Source organism: Octopus sinensis, linkage group LG23, assembly GCF_006345805.1.
Source record: "Octopus sinensis linkage group LG23, ASM634580v1, whole genome shotgun sequence".
Taxonomy (NCBI): domain Eukaryota; kingdom Metazoa; phylum Mollusca; class Cephalopoda; order Octopoda; family Octopodidae; genus Octopus; species Octopus sinensis.
This window is the reverse complement of record NC_043019.1, coordinates 17,143,525-17,164,273: the sequence shown is the minus strand read 5'-3', so window position 1 is coordinate 17,164,273 and position 20,749 is coordinate 17,143,525. Positions and strand designations below refer to the sequence as shown.

Below are 20,749 nucleotides of genomic sequence, written 5' to 3'. Positions count from 1 at the left end.
AACGAAGTCTAAAATATTCCAAATTGCAAAACAGTGACCGTGTGTTTACAAAATGAACAGCCTTTCTCTAGGAGAGAAATGTATCATCATCATCATCGTTTAACGTCCGTTCTCCATGCTAGCATGGGTTGGACGGTTCGACCAGGGATCTGGGAAGCCAGAAGGCTGCACCAGGCTCCAGTCTTATCTGGCAGTGTTTCTACAGCTGGATGCCCTTCCTAACGCCAACCACTCTGTGAGTGTAGTGGGTGCTTTTTACGTGCTACCTGCACAGGTGCCAGGCGAGGCTGGCAACGGCCACGGTGGGATTAGTGCATTTTACGTGTCACCGGCACGGAAGCCAGTCGAAGCGGTCATACATATTTGCAGAAACTTTAAAATCATTTAAGAATTGTTGCCATTTTGGATAAAATGTTTAGCAACATTCCTTTTGGCTCTTTATGTTTTGAGTTGGCCTTTCATCACTTGGCCTTTCATCATTTGCAGGTCAGTAAGATAAGTACCAGTCAGTCACAGGGATTGGTGTAATCAATTTGCCCCTCCCCACCGAAATTTCAGGCCTTGTGCCTATAGCAGAAAGTGTTGTTGTTGTTATTAATTGTTTTTTGCTTTGCATTTCTAAATTCTAGTGAAATTGATACCTGTCTCCCAATCACTCGAAAGAGTATCGACTTTGCTGTAGAGTTGGGCAATAAAGTAGAACCGGCATCTTTAGGCTTGTTTGGATCTACAGTCTCTGGTGGTAAGTGTTCCAGGATTCTAGCTTCTTTATATCTAATGATATTTCAATTTTTATAGGTTTTCTTTGTTTGTTTGTTTTGCAGTTCACTGAGATTAAGAGAACTTGATTTCACCAGATTTATTGAATTATCTCATCTTTTGGGTTTATAGTAATTCCTTTTCTCTTGATTTGTGGAATATTGAAACCTACCTGACTGCTTCACTAATTCTTTAACCCTTTAATGAAACTATTTTCGGTAATTACACTATGAAATCATTAGTTTTCAGTTGGCAGAATCATTAATGCATTGGACAGAATGCTAAGTAGCATTTCTTCTGGCTCTTTATGTTCTGAGTTCAAAATTCCTCTGAGGTCAGCTTTTGCTTTGCACCCTTTTGCAGTCAATAAAAATTCGAAAATTCCTCAAAATTGGAGAGGAGCTTGAATTGATTCTCAAAATTTGCACCCTTGTCAATAATAACCTGACAATGTCTCTTGTGTTTTAAATATTTAAAGGCTTAAATATCTTAAGATGAATTATTATTAATGCAGCTTTAAGTTTTGGATTATTAATTAACCAAAACTTTAGAGATGACACATTTGTCAATGCATAGCCACCTCACTATTTTTTTAATCAAGTTGACCAAGAGCCGTTTACATGGAACCAAACCGGATTTAAACTAGGAACTATCATTTCTAAACTAGGAGGAATAACTTTATTAACTCCTTGGCCTCTAATATTTGTTACAAATTATTTTATTATTCATGTTTTGATTCATTAAAGGGAGCCATATTGAGCTGATGTCAGTGTTTGGGTTTATAGAGTAGGTTACCAGCAGACAAATTATTTTTATTGCTTCTGTATTTTTGTAAGTTGAGTTTTCTAACTTCCTCATTGTTTTCATGTCCGTTTGGCCATGTTCACATGGAACAATTTATTGAGGAAGAAGAATTTCTATGGCTGTTATACCCTGCCTGTTTCCAAGCCAACTAATATTTCCCCTTGGCCAGGCATGTTAATGCAGAATATTGGAAATGAATGACATTCATTTACAAATATTGTGATGCCAAAACATGAAGACACACATACTCACACTCATACACACATACATACGTACATATGTCTATGTTGCGTGCACGTGTGTGTATCTATATATATATATATATATATATAAATTAGAAAAAAAACACCTTTTATCAATTCAACAATGAATTAGTATTTCTAAATTGAATTTTTCTCTGTAAGTTTGGAATAATATTCCTTAATATTATATATATATATATATATATATATATATATATATATATATATATATATATATATATACATATGCATCTATTGTGAATGACAAGCTTATTTCAGTTTCTGTTTTCCAAATTTGCTCACAAAGTTTTAGCTAGCCTGTGACTCTAGCAGAAAATACCCGCCCAAGGTACCAAGCAATGCGACTGAACCTGAAACCATGTGGTTTGGAAGTAAAGACATGTCTGCACCTCTCATGCCATACAAGGATGCAAATTCCATTCCGTAGCATTCTATGATTTCTTTTTCTTGTATTTCTGCCGATCTTGACTTGGACGTTTCTTATCTCGTTTCCAATATTCTGTTTTGATATTAAGGGGTCTTTATAGTTCTGCTTACATTAACCTTCAATGAAAGCAGTTCTTAGCTCTTGCCACTGTTGGGTGATTTATTTCAGTGTGCAATCTGTGGTATGATGTTACTTTTGAGCACAACTCAGTGAAGTGTGATTTAATCCTTGTACTGTGCTTGGAGCCAGGGATAGGCGTTAGATGTTAGGTTAGCTATCTTTTCCAGAGGATACTACTTTTCTGCTGATTCATTTCTGTATTAGCAGACTTCATGGTACATGTTTAAACTATTTTTTTATCATCTCTAGAGATGAGCTTAATACTGCTGCTACAAATAATAATAATAATAATCTCATCATCCTTATTTCTTCTAAGCCGGCTTATGTATATTTATCTTCAGTAAATTTATACATTATCCTTCATATTGCTTGACAAAGTAATTTTACAGCTGGATACTATTCCTAGTGATTTTAAATCTTTCTGTAATCCTGGATTGGAAATTTTTCCGCAGGGACAAAACAAGTGAAGCTATATACTGTGATGTACAATATCAAACAAAGTTTGAATTTATGATGACTTTATGGTTCCCGTTTCTCATAGATTTCTGATGATAGATTGAATTTTACTTGGTTCTGAATTATATGACATTATTCTGAAATGATTTGATAATTAAAATTTTTGTTATTTTATTTTACTTTTTCTTTCTTGTAGATAGTATCAACTTTTTTACTGGTGGCCCTGTTTGGTGTGCAGTGTGGTGCCCCATTCCTACAACAGAGGGCATTGGTGCCGACCAATATGTTGCTGTGTACTCCCACAAACATATGGATGAAACCAATGTGGTGAAGAAAGCTTTCAGCAAGACAACCGTCATTCAGATATGGAATTGTGGACCTCTCAATGCATTTTCTGAGTAATAACTCTTGCATTTTATTTTCTTGATATTGTTCTCCTTCCACATTAGACTAGATTTAACCACTTTAGCATTTAAAGTGGTCGTATCCAACCCAAATATTCTACTTATTTTATGCTCAAACTGGCCTGATGTGGCCCCTCACATCTATCCTATAATGTCATTGTGAAAATAAACACATCATCAAAATCTCTAAGCTATGAGAAAATGCATGATCAATTCAAAGCAATGCTAGCGCGGAAAACGGACGTTAAACGATGATGATGAGAGAAGAATGGCATTACATTTGACTGAGTCACCTGGATGCTAAAAGGTTGACCTTAAAATCCTGATAATTGACATCAACTTCAGATTGACGGCTTAAATTATTAGCTGTTGTGTTTAAGTACGATGTTATTTTTATATTCATTTGTTCCAATTTTATGTAAATTAACCGACATTTGAGTTACGTGAAGAGAAATCACAAAACCCAACTGAGGTTGAATCTCCAAAGTCATTGGTTGCATCAACTTTACAGATTGTGAAAACCCTCACATTTTTCTTGGTGACTTTTCTTTCTGCAATTGGAGGAATTATTCTGAAAATTAGAATGTATTGACAGTCACATATAATGAATATTGCTTATTTCTGTGCAGTACAAGAGTAAAGAGATGTTATATTAATTAGCTGTGACATTGTGTGGCAGCCTGTGGCAGTAAATTGCCTTTTTAAGCATTTGTCTCTCCCTCTCTCTCTCTTTCCCATGTTTATTGAAGCTTTAACAGTGATGTAACTTTGTGATTGAATTCGGTAGGTGGAAGTTACTGCCGTGTGTGTATGTGTGCGTATAGCTGCTCAGTGCCTCTCCGAAAGAGAGAGAGGGTACCATTTATTTGTAATTGTGTCTGTAGTAAATAATAATAATATGGCTTCTCTGTTTCAGGAAATTGTTTCTACCACATCTTGCATATGGTATTGTCCATGATTTCGGATGTGTATTTAGTATGTCCTGGTGCCCTTTTGGAGCATGGCAGTCGTGTTCTCAGTCAAGTTTCCAAGTAAGTGAAAATAAAAATAACAAAAAGAAGAAAAAAAATGAATTGCTTTGTCTTATAAAACTTTTCCAAAGCTAGTTTTGTTAGATATTTAGTTTACTTTCTGCAAATTTAGGCATGGCACATAAAAAGCACCATCCGAATCGTGGCGCCTCGACTGGCTTCAGTGCCGGTGGCACGTAAAATGCACCAATCCGACCGTGGCCATTGCCAGCCTCGCCTGGCCCCTGTGCAGGTGGCACGTAAAAAGCACCCACTACACTCACGGAGTGGTTGGCGTTAGGAAGGGCATCCAGCTGTAGAAACATTGCCAGATAAGACTGGAGCCTGGTGCAGCCTTCTGGCTTCCCAGATCCCCGGTCGAACTGTCCAACCCATGCTAGCATGGAGAACGGACGCTAAACGATGATGATGATGATAATGAAACGCTTAGTTTCCACACCTAACTAATCAAGCTACAACCTATCACTTGAATAAGGAAAGAAGTGGGGCCAGTATTTTCAGTTAATCCTTTTGATTAGAGTTTAAAGTTTATTAATTTCATTGAAGGTTGACTTTTAATCTTGCGCTATTTTCAGGAGGGTTCTTTGAGAAGACTTGGTCTACTGGCAGCTGCATGTTCAGATGGAAGTGTCCGTATTTTCAGGTAAGTTGAGTTGCAATGTCGAGTTTTCAACATAATTATATTCTGTTGGATATTGCGAGCTATTGTAGAACAGTATTTTGTTTGTAATGTTACAACAATTAATTTGTTACTCTTTCTAGTGTCCCATATGCATCAGATCTGCTCGACAAGGATCAATTGGTTGGCACGTATCAGTTTTTCCGGGTGAAGCCGTCCATTAGTTTGATACCTTTGCCAGATATGTCAGGTGAGCCAACATTTATTCTTCAGTCTTTTCAAATGTTCATCTCATCAAACAGATTTTAGATATTTATCTTTATTGCACTGTCCATCTTACATTTGTAGTTTTCTTTTAGCATTGCATTGAAAGGTTTTGTTGTGTTTTTTTTCTTTCTAATATAAGAGATGTTACACACTATTTCAATATTTGACTTATAAACAACTTAGGGAGAGAATAGAAAGATGAACAAAAGAGAGAAAAAGATCAGAGAGACACACGGATCATATTTATTTAAAAAAAATAATTCATTAAGAAATTATTGTCTTTTGTTTTACTTTTTGTGGTCATCTCCATATTGAAGTATTCAGGTGAATTTTTTTTCTTAAACATTCATTTGAATGTCCTTCATGGTACTATGTTCTGTCAGTTGGAACATATGCTTATATTTACTAGCAGAAACACAGCCCTTTGGGTAGTTTACTGCAAGTCCTTATGATGTGGTCGGTCACACGCACGCACGCACGCACGCACGCACGCACGCACGCACGCACGCACGCACGCACGCACGCACGCACGCACGCACGCACGCACGCACGCACGCACGCACGCACGCACGCACGCACGCACGCACGCACGCACGCACGCACGCACGCACGCACGCACGCACGCACGCACGCACGCACGCACGCACGCACGCACGCACGCACGCACGCACGCACGCACGCACGCACGCACGCACGCACGCACGCACGCACGCACGCACGCACGCACGCACGCACGCACGCACGCACGCACGCACGCACGCACGCACGCACGCACGCACGCACGCACGCACGCACGCACGCACGCACGCACGCACGCACGCACGCACGCACGCACGCACGCACGCACGCACGCACGCACGCACGCACGCACGCACGCACGCACGCACGCACGCACGCACGCACGCACGCACGCACGCACGCACGCACACGTCTGTGTATAAAGGTGCTGGCATAAACTATGTATTTGGATTGTTACCATGTGGTTTTGAGTAGCATGGCAGTTTTGAAACATGTCTTCTACTGTAGTCTTTGGTCTGAGCAAAACCCTGCAAGTGGAATTGGTAGGCAGAAACTATAAAAGTATCGAGTGAATGGATGTACCCAGACATGGAATTAAGGTATACTGATAACGTTGATTAGCTCAAAGGTTTAAATATGGCTTCTCTCAACCTAACCACACTGACTTCAATAATCTGACAAGAGAAACAAACTTGCTGTGGCCCAGAACAGGACATTGCAGGACTTGTATCACAATAAATCTCAAATGGTTTGGACAATCTTCTAAATTGAAAGGTTGTATCTGTTGGTATGGGTAGAGTTCTGGGTATAATTACCCCCCCTCCCTTTCTGAAATCAAAACTCTTGATGACATGTGACCTAAGCTCCTTGACCATTTGCCCTGCACCCTTTGCCCTTTAAATTGTGAGCCAGCATTATTGGGGATCCTATTTGATGTTATTTTCTCCTCCATAATGTGTATTTCATTTGCAAATTTAACCAGCTTTTTTATTAAATTATTCTTTTGGAGTCTATTTACAAATTTGTTTGTGTCTTTAAAATGTTTCTTTGTTAATTTCAAAAAAAGGGGAAATTTTTCTGTTGCAGGCAGTTCTGGTAGTTGTTGTTTGTGTGTTGACTGGCAACATGGTGAGGAGCGACGATACGTGGTGGCTGGCTATGCTGATGGTATGTTTTACAATTCAGTATGAACTTTTTTATTTCTTCCGAATATTTTATTTAAATTTCACAAAAATTTATTCTGCTTGTCAGAGATAATTTGAAATGAAATACATTTTCTGTGTTTTTTGTTTTTCTTGACTCAGGTGCTACCAGAATATGGGACTTAAAAACACAGTCTCCATTATTACGTACTAGTATCAACTTAGATATGACTGATGTATTCTTGTATCCAATCCGATGTTTCAAAAGCCATCTGAGTGAAGTACGTGCTGTGTGTTGGTCTCAAACGGTACATGACACTTTTGTGACTTGTGGTGCTGATCGTGATGTGAAATTTTGGAGAACATCAGATACAAGCTTCCCATTTTGTTGTGAAAAGTTCTGTCAGTGCATGAGTGCCCGTTGGGTTCAGCCTTGGAATGGAGTTGTTGTGGCCCAGGATGATGCTTTTTGGTATGTTATCTTTATTAAACCTGCTGTTTAAAATATTATTCATTATAATTGCATTAGAGTTTTGTTTGTTTTCTTGGTTTCGTGTGTTGGCTGGTTCTGCAGACTTTTGTGTTTTATGAAAGTTCGGTACTCTTCCTAAAACACTAATCTCTCTATTGTGAATTGAGAATGGTAGTTTGTTTTTTTGTTGTTTGTTTTTTTTTTTCTTCAGAGAAATGTCTGTTGCCAGAGGAAGGATGCAACACACATCCTAACTCCTACACTCTTAAATTATTACTGCTACCCTCTCTCTCTCTCTCTCTCTGTTTGATTTTACATGTTGACATAGGTTTACTAGGTTTCTACTACATCAACTGATGTGCCCTTGTAATATTTACAACCCCACAAATGCTCTCTACTAGTTTTACTCTTACTCTTTACTCTTTTACTTGTTTCAGTCATTTGACTGCGGCCATGCTGGAGCACCGCCTTTAGTCGAGCGAATCGACCCTGGGACTTATTCTTTGTAAGCCCAGTACTTATTCTATCGGTCTCTTTTGCCGAACCGCTAAGTGACGGGGACATAAACACACCAGCATCGGTTGTCAAGCAATGCTAGGGGGACAAACACAGACACACAAACATATACACACACATACATATATATATATATATATATACGACAGGCTTCTTTCAGTTTCCGCCTACCAAATCCACTCACAAGGTATTGGTTGGCCCGGGGCTATAGCAGAAGACACTTGCCCAAGATGCCACGCAGTGGGACTGAACCTGGAACCATGTGGTTGGTTAGCAAGCTACTTACCACACAGCCACTCCATCCAGCTTCTGAGTTGTTTATTCTCAGTTTTGGCTGTGAAGGTTTGCTATTTGTTGCTCTTCTCTCTCATCAATCAATATAATGGTATTGACAAAATATCTATTATATTGACAGTTAGGTGGCGAGCTGGCAGAAACGCTCGCACGCCGGGCGAAATGCGTAGCCGTATTTCCTCTGCCGTTACGTTCTGAGTTCAAATTCCGCCGAGGTCGACTTTGCCTTTCATCCTTTCGGGGTCGATAAGTTCAGTTTAGTCCCTTGTGGGTAGTAAAGAAATATATATTGAGAAATTTACTTTCTACTTTCTTGGGCTTTTAGATTCTTAGGATTCTCATAGAGTATGTCTATATATATATTGGGCAATGTTGCACAAGAGTTGTCCATTTTCACAAACATCTCTCTTTCCGTATTATTTTTATGAGGTTTATGAATTTTAATTATGAATTTTTCCAAACATTTGACAGTTAAGCATGCCTTAAAAAAAAAAAAAACTAAGGTTGCTGCAAATGTGTTTAAATAATTACATGACTCTGGAAATGTGGGCTTTGAAATGACTGTGATGAACAACATCCACCCTACTGTTTTATATATATTTCTGTACAATGACATAGGAACTATAGTCTTTTTATTGAATGAAAATCAGTCTGTATTGCTTTGGGTAGTTTTGGAAACCTGGCATTTCTGGGGGGACAGTATACCAGTGGACAGTTAAAGCCCAGTTTTTCCTCGTTTTCATGGCTTTTACTAACAGGATGAAGTTTCCCTTCATTAGGAGGTTAATCTATTGGAAATAGCATTCTTTGATGTTAGCTTATGTGGATTAAAACAGGTAGAATTAAACTGAAATAAATGTAATGTTTTATTACATAAAATAATCTTTAGACTTGCACTCCAAACCCACGTATATATCCACTTGACTAGTTCTCTTCTGCTTGGGTTTCTTGATGTTAATACATAAAAGGCTTGATGATTAGTAGAAAACATACTCCAAGTAGTTGTTAGAGTTAACAATTTAGTCACAATTTCAATAAAATGATTATCTTTAATATTATGTAACTTTTTATCAATATTCTTGTATCCTGTTTGACTTATACTTGGACTACAATTTGAATTGTATAGGGAGAGAGAATATATCTCTTTTTATATTATTTTTTTAAAAAGCTGCAGATACAATGTTGTGAAATTAAGCTGTTGACAAACTGTGTTTTTCATTTATGGCTGGATGTAACTATTTCATTTCACTAATTTTGCTAATGTCCCTGTGAAAATTTGTAAATTAGTATTTAAAGAAAGTTCCTTGTAAGATTTTGTTTAATTTCTGGTTGTAAGCATTTCAGTTTACCTTGGACAGAATGCATTTTTGGCTTTTATTCATATAACTGCAAGTGCTGTCAAATCATTCCTTGTTATCTGTTGAAGAAATTATTATAATAAATATTTTGAATCGGATTCAACAAACCCGAATTTTAACAGAAAGGCAAATGTCTTTCTCAAGGAAATTCTGAAAGCCAACACCTATTTGTGGACTTCATTTGCCAGAAGCTTACCTTTTGCTCTACAATTTTCACCACAATATTCCATGACAAAATTAATTATTTTTTTCTTATTGGAATAATTCTTTCTTTATTTTTTAGTTATGATCATTGCTGTGCTTTCTACCAAGACGCTGGCTTATGTTACCCTGACCTTTATGGACGTCGTTCTGTTATGTGGCATAATGCTTGTATCTGGGTAAGTCATTTCTCTTCATCATTAATACATGGCAATGCTGTGGTGCAGTTTTAGTCATGTCAAATGTTGTTAGGTATGTCAATTGTTTGTCAAAACAAATGTGTGTGATACTGAATCAGTTTTATATATGTAATCTACAGGCTTTCAGCATTTGTAATTTTGATGTTGTCTGCTGTTTATGAATACAAGATGGTCATGGGGCCCACATAGCCTCACCCTTGCTTTAACCCTTTCATTCCCATATTTCTGTCAAAATACACTGCCTTTCTTTCAATTAATTTTGAAAATAATGAAAAAATTAAAATAACTCTGACATTATTCAGCTGGGTCTTGGAACATAAATTAACATGAAATTTTAATTTAGATGACTTTAAAATGGGAGTTTTGTTTCATGGGACCAAGGATAGTTTCAGGCGAGTTGGTATCTAAAGGGTTAAATGGAAAAATTGTCTCAAAATGCTTTTATATTGATGAATAATGTACATGGTCATTTATTTTACCAACCTTTCTTAATCATTTAGCTGCAATATAGCAAGAATATAGGATATTATGAATATAATCTAAAAAAAAAAGAAATAATGTAATTTCCAAGAGAAATCATATTTGTATGAATAGTAAATAAACTGTTCACTTTGCAGTCTTTCCATTTTTGAGGTGGGCATTTTTCTCACTGTCTCCTCTACTCACATGGAGATTATACTACTCCACACTGCTCCCTTTCAAAATGCTGTCACTTCTCACCAGATCTGACAATCTTTCCTTAAAGGTGACTTTAAACATCAAATAAAAAAATGTGCTCTCAGGTTTTAGTGGAAGATAATCAGAATAAAGTTGTATAATTAATGCATATCTTGTTCTACTAATTGTAAATAACAAGTTACTCAAACATTAATGAAATTTTCTTTTTTAAACATAAAACTATATTTAAGATAGTTCCTTGAATACTCCTTCTGGAACACCAGTGTACTATACAGCATACTGTTTTAGAACCCCTGATCTGAAGAGATAAACTTTTAATTTGTTGTTGACCAACAAGGTTTATAAGGTTTATATACTAATGTGGTGGCTGTTGTTTAGTTTTTTTCTTTGTTAGTTGTCAATGGTTTATATAATATTTACTTTGTATTTCACAGGATGTAAGTCATTCAAGTTGGTTAAATGTGGCTGTAACCTGTGATAGCACTGGTACACTTATGATGTTTAAGTGTATGAATTTATGGAAAGGCAATAAATCGAAGAAGTTAATGTACCGCAGACATGTAAGTAACTCCTTTTACTTTGCATTGCAGATAGAATTATTATTATTATTATTATAATTAATATTATTGTTAGAAGGTGGGAAGCTGTTGGAATTGTTTGTAAGCCTGACAAAATGCTTGATAGCATTTCACCCGTCTTTACATTTGGAGTTCAGATTCCTCCATGCTTGATTTTGCCCTTCATCCTTTCAGGATCAATTTAATACCATACCAGTGTAATTGACTAACTCCCCTGCCCCAAAATTTCAGGCCTTGTGCCTATAATAGAAAGGCTCATCATCATCATCATCATCATTGATGTGGTGGATTGGTAGAATTGTTGCACCGTCAGAAAAATTCCTTGCAGTTCAAAACTACACACTTGTGTCAACTTTGCTTGTCATCCCTCCACTGGCAATAAAATAAAGTACCAATCAAGTACTGAGTTTGATAATTTCAATTGGACTCAGCCCTCAAAATTGCCGGCCTTGTTCCTAAATTAGAAGCTGTGGAAATAAATCACTTTTGAAACCATGTAGTTTTGGGTTCAGTTTCACTGCCCAGCAACAGAAACTGTACTGAAGCCCCATCATGCTTTTGTGTCTGTCTCTCTCTGTGACTTGTCTTTATGTGACACTTTTTGATAACTGGTGTTTGTTTGTTTGCATCCTTGAAGTTAGATCAGCAAAACAGAAGCCAGTAGTACAACTATTGTACTGGGGTTGATTTGTCTGAGTAAAACATGATGTGAAGGCAGTGCACCAGTATGGCCACAGTTCAACAATTGAAACTAGTAAAAGAGAATGACTTTTTTCTTCTCATTTGTTTAAACTCACCCTTCACAGTCAAGTTGAATAAACGATAGCTTTATTCCAACATTATCTGGAATATTCTTAGATGGTATCTTGAAATGAGCTCTCATATGAGATGAAGTTAAAACTAGTATATAATGATCAACAGCTAAACATTTTTCTCATGTGTTTTCTCAACATCTCTTTTTGTTCTTTTTAGCTGTTGTTTGAAACAGAAGTAATTCCCTCCATCTTTCGGGATTCAAATAAAGACTCAGATTCATTTAGTTTTATCTTGGAACCAAGGACGTATGATGAAGTCTTACCCCGATGTAGTCTGGTTTACAAAGATAAGAAAATGGTGAGTGCTTTCTTTTCTATTCATCTTACATTTTCTTCAGTCAAGTTTTTGTTTATTCTGTCATCCATTCAGGTTGTGCTGTGATGTAGGAATATAAATCCCGAGATTGTTTGTCCTTTTCTTGGCATCTGAATATTTACTTATTCAGTATTTCAGTGATTTGTCAACTAAAGTAATTAATGCAGCCAAGGTGTGTGAAAGGATAATTAAGCTGAGACTAGTTTTAGAAAACTCAACAGCAACATCCATTTCCACATATGTCCTACAGCCAGAAGGACTGTTTCTATGACACCCTTCTGCAGACTACATCAGTGCCAATTGACAGCTGCTTCATTATCATGACTGGCTGGCTGGCCGTTTGTCAGCAGCACAATGACTTCCTTGGGATCTATGGAGGCTGTGGATATGAGAAATCATCATCATCATCATCATTTAGCATCCGTTTTCCATGCTAGCATGGGTTGGACGGTTCAACTGGGGTCTGTGAAGCCAGAAGGTTGCATCAGGCCCAGTCTGATCTGGCAGTGTTTCTATGGCTGGATGCCCTTCCTAACGCCAAATGAGAAAGATATAAATCATCCTGTAACTGCTCTAACAATTTGACAAGAAACCAGTCAACCACTTCATCGCCTACCATTCAGGTGGAACACAAGTCAAATAGATTTCATTTTCACAATGAAATCAGATAGACGGGGGACTCGTCATACTCTCTTTTACTCTTTTACTTGTTTCAGTCATTTGACTGCGGCCATGCTGGAGCACCGCCTTTAGTCGAGCAAACCGATCCCAGGACTTATTCTTTGTAAGCCCAGTACTTATTCTATCGGCCTCTTTTGCCGAACCGCTAAGTAACGGGGACGTAACACACCAGCATCGGTTGTCAAGCAATGCTGGGGGGACAAACACAGACACACAAACACACACACATATATATATATATATATACATATATACGACGGGCTTCTTTCAGTTTCCGTCTACCAAATCCACTCACAAGGCTTTGGTCGGCCCGAGGCTATAGTAGAAGACACTTGCCCAAGGTGCCACGCAGTGGGACTGAACCCAGAACCATGTGGTTGGTAAACAAGCTACTTACCACACAGCCACTCCTGCGCCTATATAGCCACTCCTGCGTCATCATCATCATCATTTAATGTCCACCTTTCCGTGCTTGCATGGATCCAATGGAATTTTATGAGATTTTCTATGGCTGGATCCCTTCCTGTTGCTTGTTTCTAAGCAAAGGAATATTTCCCTCCACAATCAAACATGTTTTTCACAGAAAACTGGAACTAAACAAATATCAATTGTATGATGTTTGTTTACAGTTATTATGTGATGTCAAAATAAGAACACACACACACACACATGCACACATTCTCTAAAATATTAAATCTCTACATGTAAAAGTCACACTTAATCTCTTACGTAGAAGAACTCTCTTGAGACACATTTTAAAGGATGGCAATAAGGAGGGCATCTGACCATAAAACGGTGCCTCACCTGAGTCCCTGTCCAACTATTGCTTGCAGGGGAAAATGTCAAATAAATGAATATCAGAACATGTTAGAACTAAACAACTGCTCAAAAACATCAGAATAACTAAAAATTCTTTTCTTGGCTGGCATCGCATTGTGTGCCAATTCCTTCTTTGTAATCTCAATAAACTTAAACAACCAAATATCAAACAGTCCATCTGACCATTCCCTGATATAGCCTTCTTCCTGGCATTTATAAACAAAAGTGGGTAACAAACGAAATGAAATCTATGTCTAAACCCTATGGGCCAGAGTTCAGTCTTGGCATCCAGACATGGCTGAAACGTAAAATATCTCTTACATGGCTTCTGTCTGACATTCCTAAATATTCAGCTGGCCACCTGTATAACGTTGTTAATTTATCTATCAACTTTTACCAAAAACAAAATCCTGCAGATGTTAATTAGATCGTTATCCCATCTAGCTCTGTGGGATATTGTTTTCGGAGAGAGGTGAAAACATTTAGTTTTTAATGTTCTGCTCCAGAACTTTTTACATTTTCTGTTTATATCTATTACAGGATGTTATTAAGCCTGATGCAAAGTTTGGTTCTGGTAAACATCTTCCGCGAGAAAAAATTGGAGCCTACCCTATTGCAGCCTTATATAAGGTTGGTTTAATTTGAATGTTCAGATAATTTTTGTTGTAATTGTTAATGAGTATACATTGCTCTTATAGAAGTATTTTAGCTTTTTCTCTTTATTTTAATATAGCATTGCTTTCTTCACTTTTGAGTACTTCCATATCTCTTAATCTTATATCTATGCTATGAATTCCAGTCAAATATCCCACGTGCATTGTAGGATATTGCCCTGTTGTGAAAGAAATGCTGCAACTGTCAATTTTTCTCAAGTCTCTTATAAAATCTCTTTGGTTTCTGAATGTTTTATCACAGTGTGTACACACACACATTTATATCGGATGGAAGACAGACATTGAACGATGATGATGGTGATATATATTATCGCAATGACAATTATATTTCGTCATCATTTAACTCGCACTTTTCCATGCTTGCATGGGCCAGATGGGGGTTTGTTGAAGCAGATTTTCTAAGGCTGGATGCCCTTTTTGTCACCTACGCTCTCATCTCTTTCCAAGCAAGGTAATATTTCATCATTGCCGGGCATTTCTTTCATAGAAGACTGAACATGAACAGCATCACTTATGGGCAGTGATGCTTGTTTAAACCATGCAATGTCAAAACAAGGACACGGATGGGGACACACACATGAGGGATTTCTTTCGGTTTCTGTGTTAAATCTCTCAGGCCTTTGTTAACCCAGAGCTTAAAGTAAGAGATATTTGCCCAAAATATTGTGCTACGGGACTGAACCTGAGACCACAAGATTGGGAAGCAGGCTTCTTAACCACACAACCATGTCTATCTATTTCTCTAGTTACACACACACACACATTCACACACGTGTGTGTGTGTGTGTGAATGTAAAAGCAAATCATGGTGGCCATTTTTCCCTTCTGGCATGCATTGGATGTCTTGAGACAATATTTCACAACCAGATGCCCTTCTTCATATTGACCCTTGTTTTCAAAAGTAAGGCATTTTATTACATGGTTTCGTGTGTGAAAGCACCAAGCTGTAGTGACATTATTATTCATGTGGGACATAAACATCATCACAGTTGCAAAGTTATGTCATTGGGAAGATGCAATGAGTCTAACACACAGACACACACACACACATTCATAAGCATAAAAGAAAGAGTTCAAATTCATTTCCAACCGCATGGCATGAAGGGCAAGTGTCTCTTCCCCTATAGCCTTCTGCTAGTCAATGGTTTGTTGTTGAATTGGTTGGTACAAACTATAAGAAGCTCGTGTGTGTTCCTATTTCTGTTTTGACATCATTTAGCAGCTGTATGTATCAGTGTTAACACAAAAGCAATGTCATTGCTTACATCTGCTACAAAAATCTGTCTGGCTGTCAAATGGTTTGTCTTTCAAAGGGCCAAGGAAGAATAGTTGGTGACAGGAAGAGCATCCAACTGTAGAAAAACTACCTCAATGAGTCTCACCTAAGCAGAGAAAAAGTGGACCTTTAAATGTTGGAGGTGGTCATGGTTTTATATATTCATTGGACTCTGTACAGATTCTGCCAACCAGTTTTCACTGACAAGGCATTGGTCAGCAGCTGTGTGGTTAAGAAGTTCAGTTCCCAACTATGTTGTTTTGAGTTCATTCCCATTGCATTGTACCTTGGGGTAAATGTTTTCTAACATCTTGTGAAGGAATTCAGTAGATGGAAATATTAAAAAAAGAACAAAAAAATGTGTGTGTATTTGTGTGTCTGTGTGAATGTTTACAAATTTGCAATGAGCTGGGTCACAAGTGGTAGCATCAGTTTTTCATTTTGGCTGCAAACAGTGATATTTGCTGACATTTCCTGTCAACAAATCATCTGTGAGTTCTATGCTTCCAAACTCCTGGATTTAAAATGTCTTTACTTGTAAAACAAGTAAGGGTTGATGACAGAAAAAAACCTCTAGTCAAGTGGTGGTCTGTTGTTGGACAGGTCCTGTGCATATGAACCTTCCCCAGCACTCTCTGTACAACCTGGAAGGGCCCATACTCTCTCCTGTCCCTGTTAAATAGATTAATGGAGCTTTAGCCACCATGACTAGACCTGGGATAAATACTGGAATGGTTTCCCATTACTTTCTCCAGGCAGGTAAAATTTGAACTCAGAATTGGCATTTCTGCCAATTTGCCAACAATTCTGTGACTCTGCCACCCACAGAACCACATGAAATAAAGTGTTTTGCTCAAGACCACAATGCACCACTCAGTCCAGGAATGAAACTGACAATCTAGGGACCGTGAGTGGGACACCCTAACCACTTGGTCATGCACGTTCACAGAAAGAGCATTCAGCCATAAAATAAAAACCCTGCCACAAGTACCCCCCCCTCGTCTAAACACTTCCTGGCATAGAAAAATAATCCTTTCCACTGGAAGCACAAGGCCTGAAATTTTTGGGGTGGGGGCAGTCAGTTAGATCAACCCCAGTATGCAACTGGTACTTAATTTATCGACCCCAAAAGGATGAAAGGCAAAGTTGACCTTGAGGGAAAATTGAACTCTGAATGTTGCAGCAGACGAAATACTGCCAAGCATTTTACCTGGTGTGCTAATGATTGTGCCAGTTCACCGCCTTCCTGGCATAGAAAAAAAGAATCATGTTAAATGAGAACTTGTGTGATTAGATTCTGAGAATTAGTGCAATTTCCATTTACCAGATTTAACTCACCTGGCATTAGTGAAACGTTAGCGCGCCGGGCGAAATGCTTAGCAGTATTTCATCTGTCATTACGTTCTGAGTTCAAATTCCGCCGAGGTCGACTTTGCCTTTCATCCTTTCGAGGTCGATAAATTAAGTACCAGTTACACACTGGGGTCGATGTAAGCAACTTAATATCTTTGTCTGTCCTTGTTTGTCCTCTCTGTGTTTAGCCCCTTGTGGGTAGTAAAGAAATATATATATATGTGTGTACACGCACAAACACACACACACACACACACATTAATATTTGACTTTTGTTGTTTTGCAGGTGAACTTCAATCCAAATTTTGGCAGCTGTTCCTGGTTGTTGTCTGCTGGACAGGCAGGTTTAGTTCGTCTTCATAATCTCTCTGGTCTCTTTAGTGTGCAACAACGTCGACTGTGGACACTTCATGTAAATCGATGAGAATTTCACTTGCTCAGCCTGTTGTTGCAGAGCTGGTGTCAGTTGTGCTGGTACTTCTTTTTTTTCCAAAGACGACCATTCAGAAGGTACTCCAGTGCACTACAAACTGTATATTTGTTAATCATCTCAGCTGTGTGTCACATGGACTTCCTATAGGGAATCACAGAACCATTTTACGAAGCACACATATTTCGGTCTCAAAATATTTGCGACCTCTTTGATGTATGATCAGTTAAACACTGAGACAGCATCTATTTGCAGTATCATTTCAGATATTGAAATTATAATATTTTTTATGATACCATACTTGGTACCTGCATCATAGGAGATTCTATATAATAGACACATTATACTTGCAGGACAACCACAAATGTATTCCTTGCTAATTCCATTTCTCAACTGGATTTCAGTGTATTTTTTATTTATTTATTTATTAATTATCATTATTATTATCATTATTATTATTATTATTATTATTATTATTATTTGTAATGATTTTTTTTTTGCATATTTTGAATTTTAACTAGCTTTGTATATTTATAATTTGGTGCTTCATCTTGTTCAACAAGTCAAGAAACCGTCTGCTTATCTCTGTTTCCATTAATTTAGGTCTTTTGTCTGTTTTCTCAGTGAGACACATTTGAAGTCACCAAAGTGTTCCTAAACAGTTTTTTTTTCTTCCTCTCCCTCCTCTAATTCTTCATAACTCCATCCATTTCCCCCATCCATCTGCTACATTTGTTTTAATCATTTTATAAATCCTGCAGATTTAATTTCCAGTTTGGTGAGCAATTACACTCATTTAATTAATAATTACTTTAAACTAGATAGTTTTTTTTTTCTCCTTTTTTTTTCCCCTCCTGTTTTTCCTACTCCTGCTTCTCACGTTCATCTCTTTCTGTTTCATAGCTGCATACCTGCTTCCTAGTGGAAACCCACTATTTAAATGGTAAAAATGTATTCATAAATATTTTCTTCAGTATAGTTTTTTTTCCTCTCCTTTTCATTGGCCTTTGTCAATACAATATAATCAGTAGAATGGCAGTTATTTTGTATTCTTCTTCTGAATAAGTTTCCAAACACATCAGAACTGTTAGTGATGAAGCAGTTTAAAAAATACTTGACCAGTGATAGCTAATGTTCAGACCAGACCAGAGCAAGACCCATCTCACATGTTTACTCATCACAGATGTGTCCAGTCATCTCAAGAAAACCTTGGCTATTTATTCTTTCTGTATTTTGATGGAAGCTTTCAGTTCTCAATTTTGTCAGGATTTTTTTTTTTTCCATTTTTTTCCCCATATACAGTTTTATGACCTTGTAAAACCAGTTATAACGATAACAAGAAATAAACACAAGCTTTTGTCTATAGAGCCTTAATTTTAACTTTATATCTTCTTGGTTCCTTCTCCAACTTTTTAATAAAACTGATTGTGAGTGGTTTTTCATTGTAAATGAAAGTATGATGTTGTCAGGCAGTAAATTCCTTCTTCTCTGCTGACTTGCTCTACTCTGATCAATGTTGGTAAATCAATGATTGTTGTCAGGAAAGATTATAATGATTTCCAGGAGGAAATTAATCGAGGTTCATCAAGGAATCAGGAACAAGTTCTAGTAATTTCTATACTTTTCTTAAAGACGTAATGGGACAAGCTATCCATTGGTTTTTATGGTATTTTTAATCGATTTGGTAGAACAATGTTCATGTGAGAGGATGGAGTGAAGAATTATAAGTTTGTTATTTGAAACAATGGAGACAGGAGCTAAAAACCTGGAGAACCATTTATTGAATGGTTCTTGGAAGATATTAAAATATGAAGCAAGAAAAAAAAATGGTAAAACATCTCAATTGAAGGATTAAAGTGTTTCAAGTGATGAAGTTTGAGAAAAAGCAGCATCAATGTAAAATTTCTGGTTTATTGATAGACAAAAGTCAGTTTGGGGTTGAGAGAAACTTCTGAAGTGGAGAACTTCAAGTTGATATGACAACAAATGTTAGACACAGCAGTGAATATTTGGAAATTAGCGATGTATCTTTATAAGTGCAAACTCTGGTTAAGGTTGAGGTCATCTTTAAAGTGGATGGAACTTAGTTATCTCATCCCTATTTAAGTGATATCAACATAAGCTGAAATAGTTTTCAAGGATGTTAAAACCTTTCTGTAAATTCTGTAGTGCGACTACAGAATTAATGGCCCCCAGCTTATAAGGGTAGAAGGGTCTGTTACCTGAAGGAGGTTGTACTTTATACTAACTGAAAAATCAGAGGTCCCTTATCTTAGTTTCAGTGTTGGGTTACAGACACCCAACTTGTGGATTTGAACTTCATACTCTAGACCAGTGGTTTTCAACCAGGGTTCTGCCAGTACAGTCCAGGGGTTCCGCAAGAAGTTAGAAAAATGCTAAAATCGGCAGTAATTTTTAATTCTCCTGTGCAGATATGTGTGCATAAGACAATTAAATTATTGCACAGGGGTTCCTCGAGCCAGTGAAATGTTTCCTTGGGGTTCTGCTCCAGCAAAATGTTTGAAAAGCACTGCTCTAGACAAACATCTGTAGTACAGGGAGGGATTTCCTGAATTCCATTCATTGTCTGTGAAAACTGGTCTCTCTACTAACAACAATACAACTCTTGGATGGGGCTGTTATTTGACAATTTGCATTAAGGAGACATTATCCTGTGTCTGCTCTCTCAATGCCCGTTGCTCTGTGAACTGGTTCTCATTCCTCCTCTCGATCCACCATTTATCCCTGCATGTTGTTGTTGTTCTTCAGACATTTTCATTGTTATAACAACAACCAGTAATTCTAATTATGTGATTGGGTCAATGAGGAATTTACTGATGCACAACTGTTGCCACGGAGCTGCAGGCATTCAGGGCTGGTCCCGTCTTGATCACTGCTTAAAGTATCTAGGGTCTTTGATGCAAGTCAGTGGAATAGGGTTACAATTATTTTTAATTAGCTTTATTTCTTGTAATAATATATATAAGCAGAAAAATAGTAACGAGAATATTTTGACCCCCCCCCCCTTTTTTTTTCATGTTTGGTACTACATTTATCTCTTGAAGCTTGTAAAACCAGTTATCTCCCGGGGTCGAGTTATTTCTTTCAGTTTCCGTCTACCAAATCCACTCACAAGGCTCTGGTCAGCCTGAGGCTATAGTAGAAGACACTTGCCCAAGGTGCCACGCAGTGGAACTGAACCCGTTACCACACAGCCATCCTGCGTTGATGGTTGTCGTTTAATTGATGGTGAAACTGAAGAAACACACTAAAACAA

General features: G+C 37.6%; 1 protein-coding gene across 1 annotated transcript in view; it reads left to right on the top strand.

Annotated features, from left to right (window-relative positions):
• The window catches only part of LOC115223707, a 46,562-nt gene extending 27,705 nt beyond the window's left edge, over positions 1 to 18,857 (top strand). Inside the window, exons 9-20 of the mRNA XM_029794383.2 lie at positions 630 to 742; positions 3,026 to 3,227; positions 4,150 to 4,264; positions 4,840 to 4,907; positions 5,027 to 5,133; positions 6,756 to 6,836; positions 6,974 to 7,283; positions 9,735 to 9,831; positions 10,965 to 11,090; positions 12,081 to 12,221; positions 14,280 to 14,369; positions 17,329 to 18,857. Coding sequence (XP_029650243.1) covers positions 630 to 742; positions 3,026 to 3,227; positions 4,150 to 4,264; positions 4,840 to 4,907; positions 5,027 to 5,133; positions 6,756 to 6,836; positions 6,974 to 7,283; positions 9,735 to 9,831; positions 10,965 to 11,090; positions 12,081 to 12,221; positions 14,280 to 14,369; positions 17,329 to 17,466 — 1,588 coding nt within the window. The 3' untranslated portion in view covers positions 17,467 to 18,857. The remainder of the gene's footprint in view (positions 1 to 629; positions 743 to 3,025; positions 3,228 to 4,149; positions 4,265 to 4,839; positions 4,908 to 5,026; positions 5,134 to 6,755; positions 6,837 to 6,973; positions 7,284 to 9,734; positions 9,832 to 10,964; positions 11,091 to 12,080; positions 12,222 to 14,279; positions 14,370 to 17,328) is intronic.
• Positions 18,858 to 20,749: the final 1,892 nt, after the last annotated feature.